Source organism: Ambystoma mexicanum, chromosome 14 (genome assembly GCF_040938575.1).
Source record: "Ambystoma mexicanum isolate Mex_15411 chromosome 14, UKY_AmexF1_1, whole genome shotgun sequence".
Taxonomy (NCBI): Eukaryota; Metazoa; Chordata; class Amphibia; order Caudata; family Ambystomatidae; genus Ambystoma; species Ambystoma mexicanum.
The window spans coordinates 185,666,579-185,688,071 of NC_090940.1; the positions used below are offsets into that span (position 1 = coordinate 185,666,579).

General features: G+C 43.5%; 1 protein-coding gene across 1 annotated transcript in view; it reads right to left on the reverse strand.

The window, feature by feature from the left end:
* Nucleotides 1-202: 202 nt before the first annotated feature.
* LOC138527594 (16 kDa beta-galactoside-binding lectin-like) overlaps nt 203-21,493 on the reverse strand; it is a 156,171-nt gene continuing 134,880 nt past the window's right edge. Inside the window, exon 8 of the mRNA XM_069638887.1 lies at nt 203-696. Within this exon, the coding sequence (XP_069494988.1) occupies nt 514-696 (183 nt within the window). The 3' untranslated portion in view covers nt 203-513. The remainder of the gene's footprint in view (nt 697-21,493) is intronic.

A 21,493-nucleotide genomic window follows, 5' to 3' on the forward strand; every position in this document is an offset into this window, starting at 1 on the left:
TAAGCACGACCACGTCAGGTTCAGCAGGAGGATAAAAGAGGGCAACGTCTACCAAGCATTTAGCATCTAAAGCACCTGAAACTGAGCAGTTATGTGCACATAGGCAGCCATTCTACAACTACAGTACCTACTTCCAGCAATGGCTTGCTCCCTGTTCTGGCACCCAGCACCGGAGAAATAATACCATAAATAAAGAAATAAATAATTATAATTATTTTTACTCATTGATGCATAGATACAGACACACGACAGAGCACTGTAAATTGGAGGACAAAACACAGCACTTTTTATTTTGTTTACAGAAGCTTGTAAGTTTTTTGATGCAAATTTATTTCATTTAAGAGATCAGGTTTTTTTCATTATTGAATTGGATCTGTTATCTTTATGAAACTTTCATTAAGCTTTTTGGAAAGAAAAAAGCAGAGAGGAATATTTTAATGTAACTTTTGTTCCCAAATCATAATCATAGCAATCATGTTCTCTCAACCTCCTCGATGAATATTGCACAGCCGGTCAATTGGACAAAAGGATGAAAGGTATAAGCAACTTGACAGCTTCAACCTTGTAAACTTCGGCAAACTGAAATTCAAGATAGGTGATGTCTTGCATAGAACATTTCTCACGACACTTAAATGTTATGTAGCTTTTATCATTAACCAAGATCCCAATCTCATTCTCTCCAAATTCAAAGGCAACCTGAAATCATAATAAAAGAGAAAAGTATTGTTTTAAGTACATGCATGTTTGAAATTTGGTAGTTCGATATCATTGGCATTATAAATACATGATTCTTCAATTGTTTTTAGTTATGCCATTTTACCACTTTAAAGTATCCAACAACACATTTAAACAACTATGTACATATTTTAAACTGCAGCTATGTCTCCAAATGATCATAACGTCACAACTGCTATTCCTGTTGTTGCCAGTTTGGAACAAGTTTTTACGTCACCTACTACAGGTTGTCAACTTACTTTCTTCATAATGTGCTACTTACTCCCACAAGTCGTCACATCACACCCCTCAGATAATGACATTCTCCTTACAATCTCAGCTATTTGTATATGCAAATGTAACTCAATGATTGGAAGAAACACCCTTTTAGTATGTGGCCCATGGCATCCAAACAAGCACTCTGCTAGCCTTTAAATGCTCTGTTTGAATCTTGATTCTACTTCAAGGCCCAGAGGCTCGGATTATGCTTCACTCACAACTTTACTTCTCTAGCATCAAACATTAAACAATAATATATACAGTAACAAAACATAAAAACTACAACTCCCATTTAGTTTGACTCTTTGGTAGTCCATATATTATTGGTCTTTCTCAAAAACATGTGATCCTCATGACCAATCATCTCATCACTAGTCCCATAAACACTGAAATCATCTTGTTCTTATCCTGTTCTTCCCTGCTGGGGCAGCAAGTTAAGTAGACTTTTCATTATTATGACTGTATTCCTTGAGTGTTTTAATACTTAATGTTCATTGTTTTATGATGAAAGCAGCACTCACGTAGGCAGGATCAGTGCAAGCGCAGCGGGTTCGTCATTGTTGTCATGACAGGCCCCGGCGGTCGCAACATAACAAGCCAGCTGGTAGGGAGCATAACAGTCACAGGAGGTGATTGAAACGCAGCAGGGTGTTGTAGTTCCAGCGCTTTTTGAATCACACGTCCGTGACCGTTAGCGATCAGTGGGCAAGCCAGTGGTTAGGAGTGTGAAATACAACAAGTATATATTTATAAAAAAGAACCTGCAGTCACACACGGACAACCCGAGGCATACTACCTCAAGAAGACTGCCAGAAGCTTGTGCTATCGGCGCAGCACCCCGGCTAGCGGTATGTGCATTTATCATTAAACAGTGACCAGCACAGTCCACAGTAAAAACTGCAAGATGAGAACTCAGCAATAACCTGACCCACTGATATACATTACATTACACTATTATAATATATGTTGACGGGAACAAGCCCAAGACTCCTGTGTTTAAGATTTCCCAATAATCACTGAGCAAAATGATTAGCTCTAGTGACAAAGAAAGGGCTCATGTTAGCCAGAAAAAAGTACATCCCAGCATGGGCCAAGTCATTGAAAAGGCCATAGGGGCCATGGGTCCCAACAATTATCTCTCATAGAAGACTGTCTGAAATTCTCCCGGGGCATGGATGAGATCAAGGGAGCATGCGAGCCTGGGAGGGAGAAAGGGTGAAGGAAAAAAGCCTGTAGGGCACGAGATGCCCAGAACTCCACAGGCATACCACGAAAGGTGAAAGGTAGCAAAAGAAAAGCAGTGAGGTCCAGGGTGAAGGAAAGCAGGTGGCAGGACATATCCTCAAGCAGCTTGGATGCAAAGGAAGATGAGGACTGATAGGAGAAATCCACTGAGGATGAGGTAGAGACAATATCATCTTCCAGTGAGGGAAAACACAGGAAAGCTCCCAGGAAAAGGAAAGCCACAGAGAATGAAGAGGAGGACGGAGATGACTTTAACCCGGGTTACCTCGTTTATCCACGGTTATCGGAGTGGGAGACGCAGACAGAAATTGTGGCACTCAGGACACCTCTAGCAAAAGAAGCTAGAGCTAAGCTTAGGACAGAGTGTCCTGGAGCACATCTGCCGGAGGGGATTGCCGAAACCCCTTATATACATGAATGGATGGTCACCTTCATGGGCAGATACGTCAAAGACATAAAGAAGGGTCAGGATAGACCCTGGCTTTCATGTCAGGATAAAATGCTGGACATTGCGGGATCGCTTACGAAAATCCTGCAGATGGCAGAAGATGCAAAAGAGAATAACGAGAGCATTTACCCTGTGGTTTTGATGGGGTGGGTTTAGAGGGCCTGTTGGGGAATGGCAGCAGTGCGATCACTGGAGAGAGGCGGAGATCCATCTTAGTTAAGATTGACCCAAAACTAAGCAAGCTGGCTACTTCAGAGGCGGCTGCTGTGGCCAAAGGCAAACATTTTGGAGATTCATTCATACAGGAACTAATGAGGTTTGCCAATACCTACGCTGCCTTAGATAAGGCACAAGTATCCCTGAAGAGGGTCTTTGGGAAACAGGTTTTCAGTCGTGCTGGCATAGGCAGGGGCCACTCTGCCAGCCGCTACGCATATAGCAGGTGCTTCAATGACAGGAGGCAATGGAAGGAACAGGATGGCCGTAAGCCGAACCCATTCTTCCCCTCGAGGGGAAGAGGCTGAGGAAGAGGTTGGCGGCATGCAGAACGATAACAGCATAACACATGTGAGAGCATGCGCAAGGCAGCAAGCGCAAATAGTAAACAAAGTGATACCCAAAATAGGCGGGAGGCTTGCTCAATGAATAGAGAACTAGAGTCTCATATCCAGAGATTCTTAGGTACTAGACACAGTCCAATGGTTTCACATAGATTTCTATACCCTACCAGTGCAAGTAAAGCTACCAAGGCCAATAGTGCAAAGAGAAGAAGACCAGCAGTTGCTATACATGGAGGCAAGGGGGCTGGAGCGAAAGGCAGCCATTGTTCAGGTAGCAGATACCGCAGCCAGCTTTAGAAGCAATATGTTTCTGGTAAAAGGATAGTAAAAGCTGAGGCCGGTTATCAATCTAAGGGAGTTGAACGGCTTCATTTTATAAAGACATTTAAAAATGGAGGGGATCCACCTCCTTAGAGACATCTTACAACAAGGGGACTGGTTGGCCCGGATAGATCTCAGGGGTGCCTACCTAATGGTTTACATTGCAGTAGAACACCAGAGATATCTGAGGTTCCGCCGGAGGGAACAGACATGGGAGTTCACATGCCTACCATTGGGGCTGACATCGGCACTGTGGTGCTTTACCAAATTGATGAAACCGGTGGTGAACAACCTGACAGAGCAAGGTATCTGATTGATCACATATCTGGATGACCTATGCATAATGTGTCAGGTCAAGAATTTGATCAGAGATCAAGTGAAAGTCACATTAGAACTGCTACAACATGTAGGGATTTCAGAGAATTGGGAGAAATCCCAGCTACAACAAGAGCAGACCATGGAGTTCCTGGGTTTTGTGGTAGACATGAAACAGGGCGCATTAAGATTGCCTTTGGGCAAAGTGAACAGCATCAAAAAAGAGATCAGGAACACACTGACAAAGAGGTGATGTCTTTACAGGAGATAGCTAGACTGGTGGGGCGCTTGGCATCATCAATTTAGCTATATTCCCAGGACCACTACATTACAGGGCCCTGCAGGGACTGAAGATTCAGCATCTCAGGAGGGGCATATCTTATGAGCAAAGAGTTCTGACATTGTGAGAAGCGAGAGTGGAACTCGAGTGGTGGCTACAACTTATGAACGCCTGTAACAAGAGAGCAATATTTGGCTAATCCCGGGACTTAGTAATAGAGTGCAATGCCAGCCGATAGAGCTGGAGTGCCTGATGCAGAGAACTGTTGACAGGAGGCAGATGGTCACAGCAAGAAATGGAGTTGCACATCGACTGCCTAGAATTGCTTTTGGGGTCGCTCGCAGTGAGATGTTGGACCTAGGACAGGGCGCAATGTTGTGTGCCCCTCAGGATGGACAATGCGTCTGTAGGCAGATACATAAACAGACTGGACAGCATGAGATCCAAAATGCTGGTAGATTTGGCAAAGGACTTTTGGCATTTATGTCTACAGAGGAAAGTGTCAGTGACAGCAGGATATCTGCCGGGTCAGCAAAACGAAGTGGCCGACTGGAACTCCATGTTCCTCAGGGATATCAGTGATTGGAAGCTTGACGTGTAAGTATTGCAAGAACTTGTGGCATGATGGGGCCTGTGTCAGACCAATGTATTTGCCTCGAGGTTGAACAAACAGTTACATTGGTTCTTCAGTTGGAGACCAGATCCAGAATCGGAAGCAACAGATGTGTTTCTCTAATCACAGAGAGTATGCATTCCCGCCATTTCTCAGTGACAGCGAGGACTTTGGCCCAGGTGAGGAGACAGAAGGTCCCTCTGATTCTCATCACTCCAGATTAGAAGAAACAGGCTTTGTTCCCCAATCTTTTGGACATGACTTATGACAACCCGAAGGCTCTCCCGATGAACAAATTCATCATACAGAATCCCAGAGGGAGCAGCCACCCATTGGTATGAGTAGGCAGCCTCAACCTGATTGCATGGTCAATTTCAGGAGATCCTGGGCCAGGTTGGGATTATCGGGCGAGGCTGAGTGCATTATTGAGAGTCCTGTGCTCCAGGAACAAGGAAAGCATATAGATCAGCATCTGGTGTATAGAGAGGAAAGTGCGTTCCTCTGAAACAGATGTGGTACATATAGCAAATTTCCTAGCACAAATGGGGGCGCAAGGGAAAGCTTATAGGACCATTAATACAGCACGCTCAGCAATTTCAGTCTGTCACCTGCATGTCGATGGGCAAGCTGTTGGAGAACACCATTTAATATGCAGATTGCTCAATGAAATCAAAATGCTCAAGCCACCTACGGCGAGGTATTCTCAGATGTGGGATGGCCTGACAACATGGATTTATTCGGAAAGGCACTGTCAGCCAAAGTAACAATGCTTCTTATCATGCAAGAGAGCATCTGATGTGAGAGTGTTAGAAGTTACCAGAAAATCGCTATCCCGAATGGGAGCGACATTCTATATCACAGAGAACAAAGACGCGTTTGAGGACAGTATCTTATGACTCATTCCTGAATCAACCTAAGCTATATCCAGTTCGATGCTTAACTTGTAGGATGTATTGACCCACACCGCTATGCTATGCGGCATCACCCTGCCAGTTATGGGGAAAGAAACAGCAACAATGGCTGCAAAACCCTTGTGCGCGCCAAAAACTTACAAAAACCTACAAAAACCAACAAAAAACGCGTGCTTCAGCACACAAAAAGAGGGATGCACAACCTGCCATCCATGGTACCTGTGCGGTGCAATAGGGCACACCCTGCAGAAATGTGCCAGTGGGCTCCATGACCAGCAAACAGAGTGCAGAGAGAAAAGAAGCACTTTGCAAGTGAAACTTCAAAATGTGCCTACAAATGACATTTGCTTTGTTGCCAAAAACTCAAAAATGCCCATAACACAACACTTCTCAACAATCAAAATCTTGCCTGGTGCTAAAATTCATGTATCTAATGAAGCATTGTGAAACATACAAAGTCTGTGAACTGACAGCCCATGCCAAAATCTGGGTGCAGTACCCGGGGCTACCTGAATGACAGCTGTCAGATGAGTTACTGATGAAACTTTAAAGGGATCTAAAACTCAAAAGTCTGCCGGAATAGCAAACATAAAAAGGATTTTTTGCTAAAAAGAATATAGATCTCAGTTGCTTTTATCCCACAGATTTTAAGGCTAAGAAAGTAATGTTTTTATATTTGATGCAATAAGTTTGCTTTTGCTGGATTTTAATTAAGAATAAATTAACCTTGCTGAGCTGCAAGAACTGGTAAAGCAGGTTTCTCCGAGAAGGAGGGCCTTCCACTCAGCTGAAACTCACAGGGAGGTGCTAATTGCTGGTTAGCCCAAGACTAAACAATTGTCATCCTCCAACCCAGGATATTGAAGGTGCCAAGGGTCGTAAAACTGCTGCAGCCCAGGAAACTCCTGGCTGACAAAAGAAAATTCCAAAGGAGGGGGCTACTGACCATTTGGTGTACCAGGATATGTAATGGACATTTTTAGAAGGTGTAAAACTTATTATCATAAGGGGTGCAAAATCTGAAAATAGCAGATTAATTAACCTAATTGTTAGCACTACCTTTGAAAACTTAGTACAACCGTGTAGCTTATTCTGAACGGGAATGGCAATATATGTGGGTTTATGCGAAATGTATAAATGTTAGAATGGTGAAAATTTACACGCACATCCCTATGTTAAGCACACACATTTGTGGAAAGTTGCATAAAGTTTGGAAATTGTGCTCATAGCAAAAAGGACAACATTCTGTAGAAAGTTTGAAACGAGATCCTACAGCTACAGGATTTTGAGCAACAGATGCTACATAAACTATGGCATCTTTGTGTGTGATTTGTATAAAGGTGACCAATGTAGAAATGTACATTTAGTATAAAATCAGATTTGGAGACCAGTGGCTAAAGGGAGGTTTCTAAAGATTGTAAAAAAAAAACATAAAATCTGACATCATCTGGCCTGGATCCAATCACTCAAATTGCAAGGCGGCGATGAAGTTTGGTCCAATCCTAGCTCACAGGGGCAAGCTTAGCTAAGCCAGCCCATACACCCACTTTGTGATGTCATTTTAAAGGATAAATAGAGACAGCTGACAACACATAGGGACTCACTGATCCAGCCACTTTCCTGATTCCGGCGAAGCACTCTGATCCAGCTTACTACATCCAGCTTTAATATTCTTCCAGATCCAGATGCCAAATCTCTTGCCAGCAATAGAGGACCATTGATTTCCAGCAAGGCCCAAATCCTCAAATGTATTCTCTCCACCCAGTAAAGCGCTGTGTGGTGTGAGAAGGGCTTTTGAACCAGTATCCTGAAATTCTCTGGCTTGCCACCACTAGGCTTGCCTGAGGAACTCGCCATCCAGCTGATTCAGATACCCACAGACCAGGAGGGCAGATCCTGTGCAAATCCGGCGACTGGCATAGCTGATCCAGTACCGTGCCTGATGTGCTGTCTTTCCTAGACCAGACCCAATCCTATGACCAGAGCTGACGGTCCATTTAAAAAAACTATCCTGTGATCTTTGCGCAGACACTTTTCTCATCTGAAGAAGTCGAGTTTCCTTAGCAGGCAGGTCACCCTGATAAAGTGACTGTAAGATCCATGTGTGGTATTCGCTTTTTCATAGTCATCCTCTAGTATAAGCAAACCCATTTGTCATTTTAAAAAGTGCATTTCTGTTTTCTATCTCGCAAAACTGACTTTTAATAAAACCTCTATTACTCCCTCAATGTTTGTGATAGAAACGAAATTTCAAATCCTACTTGTACCTAACATCCATAGCTATCCATAGAACCCAAAACCGTTATAGCGTAAATCGTGCAAGGAAAAGTTTGCCGTGATTTTATAAATCTGAAAGTTTTACACGTGTAAAATAGCTCTAAACTGCTTCCAACTTGGACTTTAAGATTTCTAATGTTTTCTTTGGACTAAATCATTGCTTTTGCTTGTGTGCAACTGTTCAAAGTGGCTCCCATAAGAATTTAGAATAATTTAAGTATTTTTGACCACATTTGCTGTTTTGCCCAGTCAATTCTAACGACAATTGTAAAAGCCATCCTGACAGCTGACCAGTCAATTCCGTTTTTTTCTTTTGTGTTGGAAGGGGGAAAGTGGGACTGATATTCTGTTTGATTTGTGCTATTCCTGAATACCTGCTCTCTCCTTCCATCTCTTTGCATTGCCTATTGGGGGTTGAGGGGTGTTGCAGGGGGAACCTCTAATCATAGTGCTATCTGATCTCAACCAACACAAAAGTACTATTTTCTGTGCTGCATTTGTTTTGCTCATTATTTATTTCTACTGTATTAAAAATAGTATTCTGTGTTCTGTCACCCCATTGGTGATTGTTGTTTATCTATTAAAACCTATTGTGATTAAATTTCAAATACATAAATAAATATTTACCTTTGCAAACTAGCCTGATTCCTGGTTCAGTGTCACTGGGCAGGTTCCAGGAGAAGGGTGTGATATGAGTGGATTATCGTTCAGAATATTGAACTTATAGACAAAAATAAATAACGCAGAATCCTACTAACCCAAGACCCAGAAGGCCCTTGGGCCAATCCCAAACAGGGAGTCATGGAGGTAACCCCACAAATGGGACCCCTAACTCCCCAGACTACAGCATCCCTGTTACAAGGGCATCAGACCCATCCTGGGCTATGTGTGGATTCCTCCAGCCCAAGGGGGGCTGGCAACCCAGGAAACTTCCCTCCTCACTTTCCCCAGGAGGGCAGTAATTCCCCAAATTCTGGGTTGAATTTCTTTCCCCGCCAAATGTCAACCCCCAAAACAACCCTTCTTTCTTTCCCCACTTTCCTGAGCCTAGACAGCCCAATCCGGGAGAGGGGAGGTCAAGGGTGGAGGGGTTCCAAAACTATCCTTACCCGGGGTATTATGGAAGAAGGGACAGTTACCCTTCCCGTGATCAACCCAGGGTAGACGAGAGGACCCCGTACCAGCCAGAGCGGGTGTCCCAACTGAAGCGGCAGGTCCAGAACATGGCACAGGATCTGGGTCACATGTTGAGGGTGCAGCAAAACCCTCCAATGAACTTGTCAAATCAAGGGTCTGGTGCTCCAGAGCAATGACGGGGAGAGAACCCCGACAACCCACCGGTTCCCAGGGAGGAGGCACAGGGGCAAGGGGGGTGTAAAGCCTTAGAGGAAGCTTCCTTCCCCACTTGTGAAAAGGCCCCTGGAAACCCAGGAACTGGAACCAGAATCTCCTGATCCCGAAAGTCTGCAACCTAAAAAACAGAGGGTGGGTACGAGAAATAAAGAGCCTAAAAAGGCCAATTTTGTGGAGGAGGTGAAAATCTTCCAATTTGAAGGAGAGGAGTCCTCAGAGGATTCTGGGAAATGGATCTTCTCCTTCAGGGATGGGGGAACTCCTCCTAAAGAAAAATGGGTCCCAAGAGATCCTGATCAAGACTGGGTAGATGTGGGGACCGAGTTAAAACCGCCCATCATCAAACCCCAGAATGACCAGCAAGAAAATCCCCTTGTTCAAACCCAGTGTGGTGACTGCCTCCAAAAAGGGGGGGGGGGCAGCCCAGAATCAGAACCAGGGGAGCCCAACACTTCCCCTATATCCAATTGCTACCTTTTTCTTACAGTTTCCCAAGATCCCAAACAAAATCCTGCCCAAATCACCCCTTTGTCCGAATCCAAAGTAAAGAAATTGACCTACCAATTGGCCAGAAAATGCCCATTATCTTTGCCCCCTTGAGGAAAAGGAGGGAAGATGTTATGCCCCGGTCCAAATACAGGGGCAATGTACATTTTTGCCACTGGTGGACACTGGATCCCAAGCCACCCTTCTGTCAAAAAGGGCCTTTGATCAGCTGAATTCGGGAAGGGGGGAGAAATACCAAATCCCTCTCACCCCTCTTCCTGGACAACTTCAGAACTTCGATGGGAAGGAAATTCCTGCGAGGGGTCTGCAGATTTAGATATTAAAATTGGTTGACACAAGGTGAAACACCTGGTCATAGTTGTGACTCCAGAGGGCACACCATGTTTACTAGGGAATCACATGCTGCGTAGATTGTCTCCCCTCATAGATTGTGTAAACAAGGTCCTCTGGACCCAGACTAACCCACCAATAAAACATAGTGTCAACCATGCTAGTTTAAATGGTACATGCCACATGTTTGAACAAAAACAAAAACCTGACCAAATTGAATTCGACTTCCAGAACAACCAAATCCCAGACGTGACAGTAATTGCAGTAAGACAACCAATTGGTGATGGGGAGTCCTCTCTATTTCTGAAAATCAACCTCCCTTGAGAACACTCTGAAATTCTATACAAATTCACAATCAGAAAATCCTACTCCTATAGTCCAAAATGATGAGAAATCAGCTCAAAGCTTGGCTGATATTCAGAAAATTGGAGAGCAGTTGTTCATCCCTATTTAGTTAAATGAAGGGAAGGACGCTGTTCTCGCCTGAGTATGTGTGAACAACGGTAAGAGCTTCATCAGCGAAGCCATGTTCCGCAAACTCCCAAAAGATCCAGCCATTCCCACATTTAAACTGTTAGACAAATGGGAAATAGATCTGGAAACACCCAATTCCAAACATCTGCTGCCTAGCAGGTGTATGCTCAAAATGTCCATGGGTAACAAGAGCATAGTCCATAATTGTTGGGTCGTGCGAGATGTCCCTGCTGCATTTTATTTAGGCAGTGACATTCTCAATCGCTTTGCCATTAGTTTGGACCAAATAAACTTCAAAGCCTGGTCCCAATAAGCGGGTAATCCCATGGACTTTGATGACCCAGAGAATGCATTTCGGTCAGCTCAACTGCTGCCATATGCAGTTGAAATTTAGATTGGAGAGGAAGTCGCCATCCCAGAACGGACCCGACAATTCTCACTGCAAGTAAAAATTTAAAGAGGACAGGAACTGAAAAATCCTGACGCCTATGTTTATCTCAATGCTCATTTCCAACAGCAAGGTTTGGGGGTAAACCCAACACCACTAGTCAATATAGAACACAACACCATTCCAATAGAGGTGGATAAGAGTGACCTAAAAAGTATCACTCTGGGCGCAGGCACCATTATTGGAATGGCAGTTGATGACTGACATTTTTTCATAGATTTAGGTAACAAACTGTTAGGACCAATCCCCAAGGACTGTTTTGACAGTGATAGCGACAATGACACAACACCAGACAGGATCTTCACCCGGCATGGGGGGAATTTCCTGGTGTACTCTTCCTGCCCTTATGCTAAGGAAGATGTGACCTGTGACTTCAGGAGGGATGAAGTGATCTTTCAAGTCCACAAGGACTGCCTTCCCCACCTGAAGCCATCAGTCCAAATCAGTACTTTGACCAGGGACTTCTCCACACAGCTGGAGGAGGCCGCTGATATAGCCAAACCAGAAGTCTTTCCGGGCTTCAGGCAGATGGTTGAAGAGAGAGTCAACCTAGCTGATGCCTGTGAGACTCTGGAGCAAAAGCAAAAATTGAAACAAGTTTTCTTAGATTTTCAAGATCTCTTTGCGGTGGACTCATATGACTGTGGTCGCACCGACATCCACACAACAACAATTCGCATGGACCCTGGCATGACTCCAGTGTTTGTGAAGCAATATCGCTTGCCTCTCGCATCAATGGAGTCCCTTACTGAAATAATTAAGAACCTTGAGTCCCGTGGGATAATTCGTCCAGTCCACAGCACCTTCAATAATCTGGTGCTGGGGATTTTGAAAACAAACGGCCAGTGGAGACTCTGTGCTGAGCTAAGGGAGCTCAACAAACGGGTCCATACTTCCTGATGGCCTCTTCCCTACATTGACCAAGGGCTGGCCCAGATCCAGGGGTCAAAAGTATACACTACCATTGACCTGACCAATGGGTACTGGACTGTACATGTGAATAGGGAGGACCAATAAAAGATGGCCTTTACCTTCGGGGGGCAGCAGTACACTTGTACCCGGACTCCCTTCGGATACATCAACTCTGGCAATGAATTTAACATCTTTCTGCATAAGGCCATGCCCGACTTGGGTGAAAGAGGTAACCTGGCCTATGTAGATGATGTTCTGACCTAAAGCTCAACTGTGGAGGAACACATAGCGGAGATCCGTTATGTTCTGACACAGTTGAGGGCTGCCGGAGCAAAACTCTTTCCAAAAGGCACAGTGGTGCAGGTCCCGTGTCAATTTCTTGGGGCATGAGATAACTCTTGAAGGTCTCTGTCCCCAGGAAAAGAAAGTGGAAGCACTCCAGAAAATAAAAGACCCCACAACTCTGTGGGAAATAAGGAGCCTCCTTGGACTAACTAATTACAGCGGAAAGTTCATTGAGGACTACGCAGATATCACGGGACCCCTGATCCATCTGTTGAAGGGGGGGTCAAGTGGGATTGGGGTCCAGAACAAGCCGAGGCAGTAAGACAACTCAAAAGAAGCCTCTCACAAGCACCTTGCCTAGCTTACCCTGTCAAAAACAAGGAGTTCTTCTTTGAGACAGGGTTCTCAAATACATGCTTGACTGCAGTATTATATCAAAAGCATGATAAGGTCAATAAAGTAATCTCCTATGTGAGTAAGACTTTATCCTCTGTGGAGGAAAAATTCAACGATTGTGAGAAAGCGCTCCTGGCAACGGTGTGGGCATTGAAGAATTACCGCCCGTTTATCCAGGGGGAACACATCATAGTGGAGACTCCACACCAACCTTTGCAATATCTTCAAAGCAACAGGATCCGGGCCGGAAATGTGAGTAATTCCCGAATTACTTCCTGGATTCTGTAAATGCAAGGCTTTCCTGTGGAGGTCAGATATGGCCAAACAAGAAGAGTCCCCTCGCGCAAGTTCTGGCTGACTTGCATGATTATGCCAGAGCAAACTGTCTCGAGGACGAAAGTCTTAAAATCAAGGACAACATGGAGGCATACCTTAATTCCCCACACAAAGTCTATGAAGAAGACAAGTGTGAGGGAATGCCAAATGTCTATGTGGATGGGTGCTCCTACCATGTTGACAACAAAGGGGAAAAGGAACTTGTGGCTGGCGTGGAGAATGCATGGGTGAATGATGCCCCAGAACCCTCTGCTGGGTACAAAATCAGTCCCGAAGTAGTCAAGTGGCAGAGTGGATGGCTGTGAATAAAGCCATCCTCACTGCTGTCCAACACCAACTCCACGAACTGGTCATAATCACTGATTCAGATTATGTACGGAAAGGGTTCGTGGAGCACCTGGTTAACTGTAAAACCCAGAGGCATGCTATGTGCTAATAATAAACCTTTAAAACACAGAAAATTAATACAAAATATTGATGATCTGGTCACCTCGAATGGGATGGCCATCTACTGGAAAAAGATCAAGGGTCATTCTAAAGTAGAGGGACCAGACAAAACTGGAAATGACCTAGCTGATCAGCTGGCCAAAACCAGAGCCATCCAAGGGGATCTACTTGAGATCGAGTACCTGTTGGGGGAAATCCAGGTCACTGCTATCACTAGGTCCCAGACAAATGCTCACAATGAACTCTCAACTGCACAATGGAGTAAGGAGACACCAGATGCTGATTTGATTACGGCTCAGAAAGGGGATCCAATAATTGGTAAGTTTTATCAACACATTGAGGACCCTGAGAACTTTCCACTGACAGATACTGATTACATTGGGAAAGAGGACCTCAGAGTATTGATGCAATGTCCAAAAATGTTCTGAATCCAAGACGGTTTGTTGGTGAGGAAATCCATATCTGGCCATGGCCAGTGGGTGGTCCTTACCTCATTCCGAAGCCTGATGCTAAGTCACGCCCATGATGCGGCCACAGCCGGTCATCGGGGGTTTCCTAGGACAGTAGAAATCTTGCGAGAGGTTGCATACTGGCCATACATGGGGCAGGACCTCGACCAATATTTGAAGGGGTGTCTTGTGTGTGCACAATTTCAGCCAACATCACTCACACCCCGTGCTCCCCTCCAAAAGAGGGGGATAACACTGCCTTCGTCAGATTTGCAAGTCGATTTTATCAGGCCCGTGATTCGCTCCTCTAGGGGGAACAAGTACATGTAGACCGTAACATGCTTGTTCACTAAATGGGTGAAATGTGTCCCGGCCCCAAATTGCAAGGCAGAAACAGCAGCTGCCCTGATGATCAATCACATCTTCTTGCGTTTTGGACTACCCCAAAGGATCGAGTCAGACCGAGGTAGCCACTTCACTACTGAAGTGATGACAAAGATGTGGGAGATACTTGGGGTCAAAAGGAAACTACACATTGCCTACCGGCATCCTCTAGTAGTGGAGTTGAGAGATACAATAAAACTATTGTGAGCATATTAAAAAGGTTTGTGGCAGAATCTGGGCAAAGTTGGGACATTCAATTACCCCTTGTCCTCATGGCCATCAGATCTACCCCTTCTTCTGCAACAAAAAAGTCTCCATTTGAGCTGATGACTGGATGAAGGATGGTGCTACCCCCAGCATCTGCTCTACAAAACCCAAGAGCAGACCTTGATAAAGGCCTCTACAACTCATGAGTATGTTGAGAATCTGAGAAAACGCCTTCAACATGCTTTTGTCTACGCTCAGAGGAATCTAGAAAGATCTGCAGACAGTATGAAGACCCACTATGATCTTGAGACAAGTAAAAAGGAATACCAAGTAGGAGAGCGGGTCTACTTGTACAACTTCCAAAGGAACCAAGCCAAACAGCGCAAATTCTTCCCAACTTGGTGGGGTCCTTTTGAAATTGTGAACAGAATCTCACCAGTCACCTACAGAATCCGCATCCCCAAGGACAGTTTGGCAGAAGGGGAAGATAAGTGGGTCGCCATAAAACAGCTGAAGAGTTGCCATCCCAAGCATACTTTGCGGCAAATAGAGGAGCCGACCGGAAACCCAGAGGGGGAAAATCTGGAAACATAGAAGAATCACTAATTGTTCACCGGATATGTGCAAGAAAAGTGTTAAGACCAGTAGTAAACATAGATGGGGAATATTGCCAATTATAGCCAATGCAAGTGTCTTTCCCACTGATGACATCCCCAGATGACGTGTGGACTCAGTAGTGGGAAAATATCCATAACCATGTTATGTTCTATCTTCTAGCATCTGGACAAAGAATCATCCAAAAGATTACCAAGGAGGACCACTCGTGGACTGGGAGGAAAGACCCAAGGAGCCCGGAGTGGCGCTCCATACTCCCAACCAGAACCAGCAATACGCCCAACCAGAACCAGCAATACTACTGACCAGAACCGGTGAGGAGAGCGGGAGAAGCAGCTGAATTTCTCCACATGGATAAAAGAAAAGAACATCCCAATCTCCCGACTTCCCCTTGACGGGTGGTCAAAACCAAGTCGGGCGGGGGGGCTCTGTGGGATGTATTGACCCACTGCGCTATGCTATGCGTCAGCACCCTGCCAGTTATGGGGAAAGAAACAGCAACAATGGTGGCAAAATCCTTGTGCGCGGCAAAAACCTACAAAAACCAGGTGCTTCAGCACACAAAAAGAGGGATGCACAACCTGCCATCCATGGTACATGTGCGGTGTGATAGGGCACACCCTGCAGAAATGTGCCAGTGGGCTCCATGACCAGCAAAAAGAGTGCAGAGAGAAAAGCAGCACTTTGCAGGTGAAACTTCAAAATGTGCCTACAAATGATGTTTGCTTTGTTGCCAAAAACTCCCAAATGTCCATAACACAACACTTCTCAACATTCAAAATATTTCCTGGTGCTAAAATTCATGTATCTAATAAAGCATTGTGAAACATACAAAGTCTGTGAACTGACAGCCCATGCCAAAATCTGGGCGCAGTACCCGGGGCTACCTGAATGACAGCTGTCAGATGAGTTACTGATGAAACTTTAAAGGGATCTAAAACTAAAAATTCTGCTGGATTAGCAAACATAAAAAGGATTTTTTGCTAAAAGAATATAGATCTCAGTTGCTTTTATCCCACAGATTTTAAGGCTAGGGAGGAGCTAATTGCTGATTAGCACAGGACTAAACAATGGACATCCTACAACCCAGGATATTGAAGGTTTGAAGGGTCATAAAACTGCTGCAGCCCAGGAAACTCCTGGCTGACAGAAGAAAATTCCAAAGGAGGGGGCTACCACATGCTTCAAGGAGTGACAAACACTGACCATTTGGTGTAACATGATATGGAATGGACATTTTTAGAAGGTGTATAACTTATTATTAGAAGGGGTGTAAAATCTGAAAATGGCAGATTAATTAACCTAATTGTTAGCACTACCTTTGAAAACTTAGTACAACGTGTAGCTTATTCTGAACAGGAGTGGCAATATGTGTGGGTTTATGCGAAATGTATAAATGTTAGAATTGTGAAAATGTACACGCACATCCCTATGTTAAACACACACATTTGTGGAAAGTTGGATAAAGTTTGGAAAATGTGTTCCTAGCAAAAAGGACAACATTCTGTAGAAAGTTGAAACAAGATCCCACAGCTACAGGATTTTGAGCAACAGATGCTACATAAAATATGGCATCTTTGTATGATTTGTATAAAGGTGACCAATGTAGAAATGTACATTTAACATAAAATCAGATTTGGAGACCAGTGGTTAAACTGAGGTTTCTAAAGATCGTAAAACAAACCATAAAATCTGACATCCAATCACTCAAATTGCAAGTGGGAGATGAAGTTTGGTCCAATCCCAGCTCACAGGGGCAAGATTAGCTTAGCCGGCCCATACACCCACTTTGTGATGTCATTTTAAAGGATAAATAGAGACAGCTGACAACACATAGGGGCTCACTGACCAAGCCACTTTCCTGATTCCGGCGAAGCACTCTGATCCAGCTTTCTACATCCAGCTTTAATATTCTTCCAGATCCAGATGCCTAATCTCTTGCCAGCAATAGAGGACCATTGATTTCCAGCAAGGCCCAAATCCTCAAATGTATTCTCTCCACCCAGTAAAGCGCTGTGTGGCGTGAGAAGGCCTTTTAAACCAGTATCCTGAAATTCTCTGGCTTGCCACCACTAGGCTTGCCTGAGGAACTCGCCATCCAGCTGATTCAAATACCCACAGACTAGGAGGGCAGATCCTGTGCAAATTCGGCGACTGGCCTAGCTGTTCCTGTACCGTGCCTGATGTGCTGTCTTTTCTAGACCAGACCCAATCCTATGACCATAACTGACGGTCCATTTTAAAAAACTATCCTGTGATCTTTGCGCTGACCTTTTTCTCATCTGAAGAAGTCGAGTTTCCTTAGCAGGCAGGTCACCCTGATCAAGTGACTGTAAGATCCCTGTGTGGTATTCGCTTTTTCATAGTCATCCTCTAGTATAAGCAAACCCATTTGTCATTTTCAAAAGTGCATTTCTGTTTTCCATTCTCGCGCCTATCTCGCAAAACGGACTTTTGATAAAAGCTCTATTACTCCCTCAGTGTTTGTGATAGAAACAAAATTTCAAATCCTACTTGTACCTAACATCCATAGCTATCCATAGAACCCAAAACCGTTATAGTGTAAATCGTGCAAGGAAAAGTTTGCCGCGATTTTATAAATCTGAAGGTTTTATACGTGTAAAATAGCTCTAAACTGCTTCCAACTTGGACTTTAAGATTTCTAATGTTTTCTTTGGACTAAATCATTGCTTTTGCTTGTGTACAACTGTTCAAAGTGGCTCCCATAAGAATTTAGAATAAATTAAGTATTTTTGACCACATTTGGTGTTTTGTCCAGTCAATTCTAAAGACAATTGTAAAAGCCATCCTGACAGCTGACCAGTCAATTCCGTTTTTCTCTTGTGTTGGAAGGGGGAAAGTGGGACTGATATTCTGTTTGATTTGTGCTATTCCTGAATACCTGCTCTCTCCTTCCACATCTTTGCATTGCCTATTGGGGGTTGAGGGGTGTTGCAGGGGGAACTTCTAACCATAGTGCTATCTGATCTGAACCAACACAAAAGTACTATTTTCTGTGCTGCATTTGTTTTGCTCATTACTTAGTCCTAGTGTATTAAAGATAGTATTCTATGTTCTGTCACCCCATTGGTGATTGCTGTTTATCTATTAAAAAATATTGTGATTAAATTTCAAATACATAAATAAATATTTACCTTTGCAAACTAGCCTGATTCCTTGTTCAGTGTGACTGGGGGGGGGGGGTTCCAGTAGAAGGGTGTGATATGAGTGGTATATCGTTCCGAATATTGAACTTATAGACAAAAATAAATAAGGGTTTCAGTTGTGCACTACATGCTGGGCTTTGACTTGGGTGTGTGCCGGATTGAAATCACTTACTGCATACGAAAACATGACACGAGACCTGCGGCACGCAGGAGTGATGCAATTACTAATAGCATTACGGAGACCCTTTGGGTCGGTAGACCAGGCAACCCGGCGAGATCGGTGATGCAACAAGCGGGCATCAATGTAGAAAGCTATGGCGCACACTCAGTGAGAGGGGGGGATGGTCTCTTAGGCATGTAACGTAGGGGCTGGTTTGGTGTATATTATGAAAACAGCAGATTGGTCGAATGAGTCACCATTTACAACATTTTATTTCCAACAGATTGAAAGGATGACAACGTTGGTGGTACGTAAGCTTTGAACAAGCATAATCGGAACCTCCAGTTTTTGAAGTAGAATTCAGATTGTCAACACTAATGTTATAGAAAGTCATAATTCTATTAAAGACAAAGACGAAAAAGATTATCCCACCCTAACAGTCATGATTATAAATATTCTGTGTATTACTGATAATGTTTATGATACTGTATTGTTATGTAGTTGATGCTGTGTCATGGTTACCCACTCTAATAGACCAGATTCCTGAGATGTGATTTTATGTTGTGGGTTCCAAAGCAAACAACAAACCGACAGGGATCTGAATATTGGCTAGACTTAAATGTTTCACTTAGTGTTTATCTGTTTGGACGCAAAAGTTCTAGGAAGGATCAGTGAAAGAAAGAGGATAAGAACAAGATGGTTTCAGTGTTTATGGGACTAGTGATGTGATGATTAGTCATGAGGATCACATGTTTTTGTGAAAGACCAATAATATATGAACTACCAAAGACTCAAACTAAATGGGAGTTGTAGTTTTTATGCTTTGCTACTGTATATATTATTGTTTAATATTTATTGCTCGAGAAGTGAAGTTGAGAGTGAAACATAATCCTTTGCCTACATGTCTTTAATATAATTATGACTTTCTATAATGTTAGTGTTGAAAATCTGAATTCAAATCATTCATGGCTTGAACCATTTTGAATTAGTTCTAACCCTACCGAGTTAGTTCATTATTGGATTCGAATTGACCCTTAACATGATTGGCATTTTCTGATCCTGGTTCAAACAGATTCAAACCTTTATGAACCTGAGGCCCTGATTGGTTTGAACTAAGTTGAATGGATTTGACTCTGAAAAAAGGTCCAACACTAGAATCCATTAAACACTAAATTAAACCCAAAGAATGTGATAAATGAAATGAAATTGAAGTGAAGAGAAAAAGCTTCCAACATTTCCAGTTAGATCATTCCAACACATACACATCCATCTCTTTGCGCTGCTTTATTCGGGGTTCAAATCATCTGAATAATTTTCGGCTTCAGTGCCAAGTGTTTTGAACCCCTATTTTTTACATAGGTTTGTATGGTTATGATGATCTTTCATCATGCATTGCAGCCTTAGACACTACACTACATATATCATATTCTACCCCTAACTCAGTTTGGAGGTTCATAAACATAAATAATATCACTTTCATACTCCTATTGTGTTCACTTAAAAGCATTCTAATACGACTACTCGTTATGTGATTCTCTCAGGAAGACTATATTGCATGCAGATCGCTCTGGGGTTTCCAAATCTAATCATCCTATCTTCTGTCATCATCCTTTCGTGTCAAAAACCTATTGTCCTGTACCACTCCTTATCACAACACGCCAACCATCTGACTAATCAGACACTGTCCAGGAGGCTCTAATCCTGAACACTTATGTCATTATGTTCCACTACATTCCTCATACATACATATTTTGAAAAAAAGATACATGTTTTTCAACCAGTGATGCCACTAATGATCAGTTATCCATTTTCTTGGTAACAAATGATATTATTGTTCATAAATTGTAATCAAATTTCAATTGCACATTTGATTTGTAGCAAGCAATGCTCAACATGACATGTTTCTGTTCTCAATGCCCTTTGTGCCGAACATTCTTCAGGAGTAATACAGTCTTAGAGAGAGGTGTATTCTTTTCTTGGCAAAGGTTTATGTATTCTTCCGAACAGCTATATAATAAGCCCAGTCTAATCATAAGGCCTGCACAGTTCCTCCTCACAGCAGCAATGTTAGTAAGATGTGCTGATTTCCAAGGACACAGGCTCGATCTACAGTGAGCTCTTTTACTGTAGTTGCTACGAGTTACTGAGTTCACTCAACTTGCAAGAGGTCTTCATTCCTGCTCCCAATGCTGGAATGCCCTCATTGTTGATCCGATGCTGTTTCAATGCAGCGATCACTGGCAGCAGATATCATATATTTTTAAATGCTTTAATATACTATTTTTTTTTACACAGAAATTAAATACAATTATATTTTTTTACAAAATAAATGAAAGAGTTGTACATGCTGAGAATAACTATATAAATTCAATCTGCAAGAGTGCGAGGAATACAGCCCTTATATTGAAGGATATTGTCTCCTGCCACGCATGTACAAATGGGTGGCACTTATGATTGCAAGCATTATGGGGTGTAAACAGAGGTGTCTTGTTCATAATGGGTAACATGGTGCTGACTTGCCCATGATGGCTTTAACTGTACCTGGAAACCTGGTTGACAGTTGAGTACTCCAGAGCACATGCCCAATGGACCATGCAAGGTCAGGGACGGTTTGCTTTGTCAGCTTTGCATAGCATATTGGGATATAAGTTGGGTTACTGCAGGACTAAACAAGTCCAAAGGCTGCTCCTGCATCTCCCTGCACATTCAGACACCCAGAGGCCATGAGATGGAGCTGCTTGGGCTACATCGATCAGGTGCAGGAACAAGTAAACTCTCCCTCTGTGCTGGTTCCCGCTGCGTGCTACGCGGATGTGGGAGGGCTGTTCTGGGAGCCCGAGGAGGGTATATTCTTAGTGTGGTGTGGCATTTTTTAAGGACATCAAGGATAAAGCCCACATGATGAGTGCGTTCCCTTATGAGACCATACTGTACTCCATTGTTGTAGCCAGTCTGGCCATATTTTCTTACTGTGACATGGCATGGTTTGCTGACATCAAGGTTAAATCCAACATGATGAGTGGTCTAATGTGGCCATACTTGTCTACATTCGTTCATTCA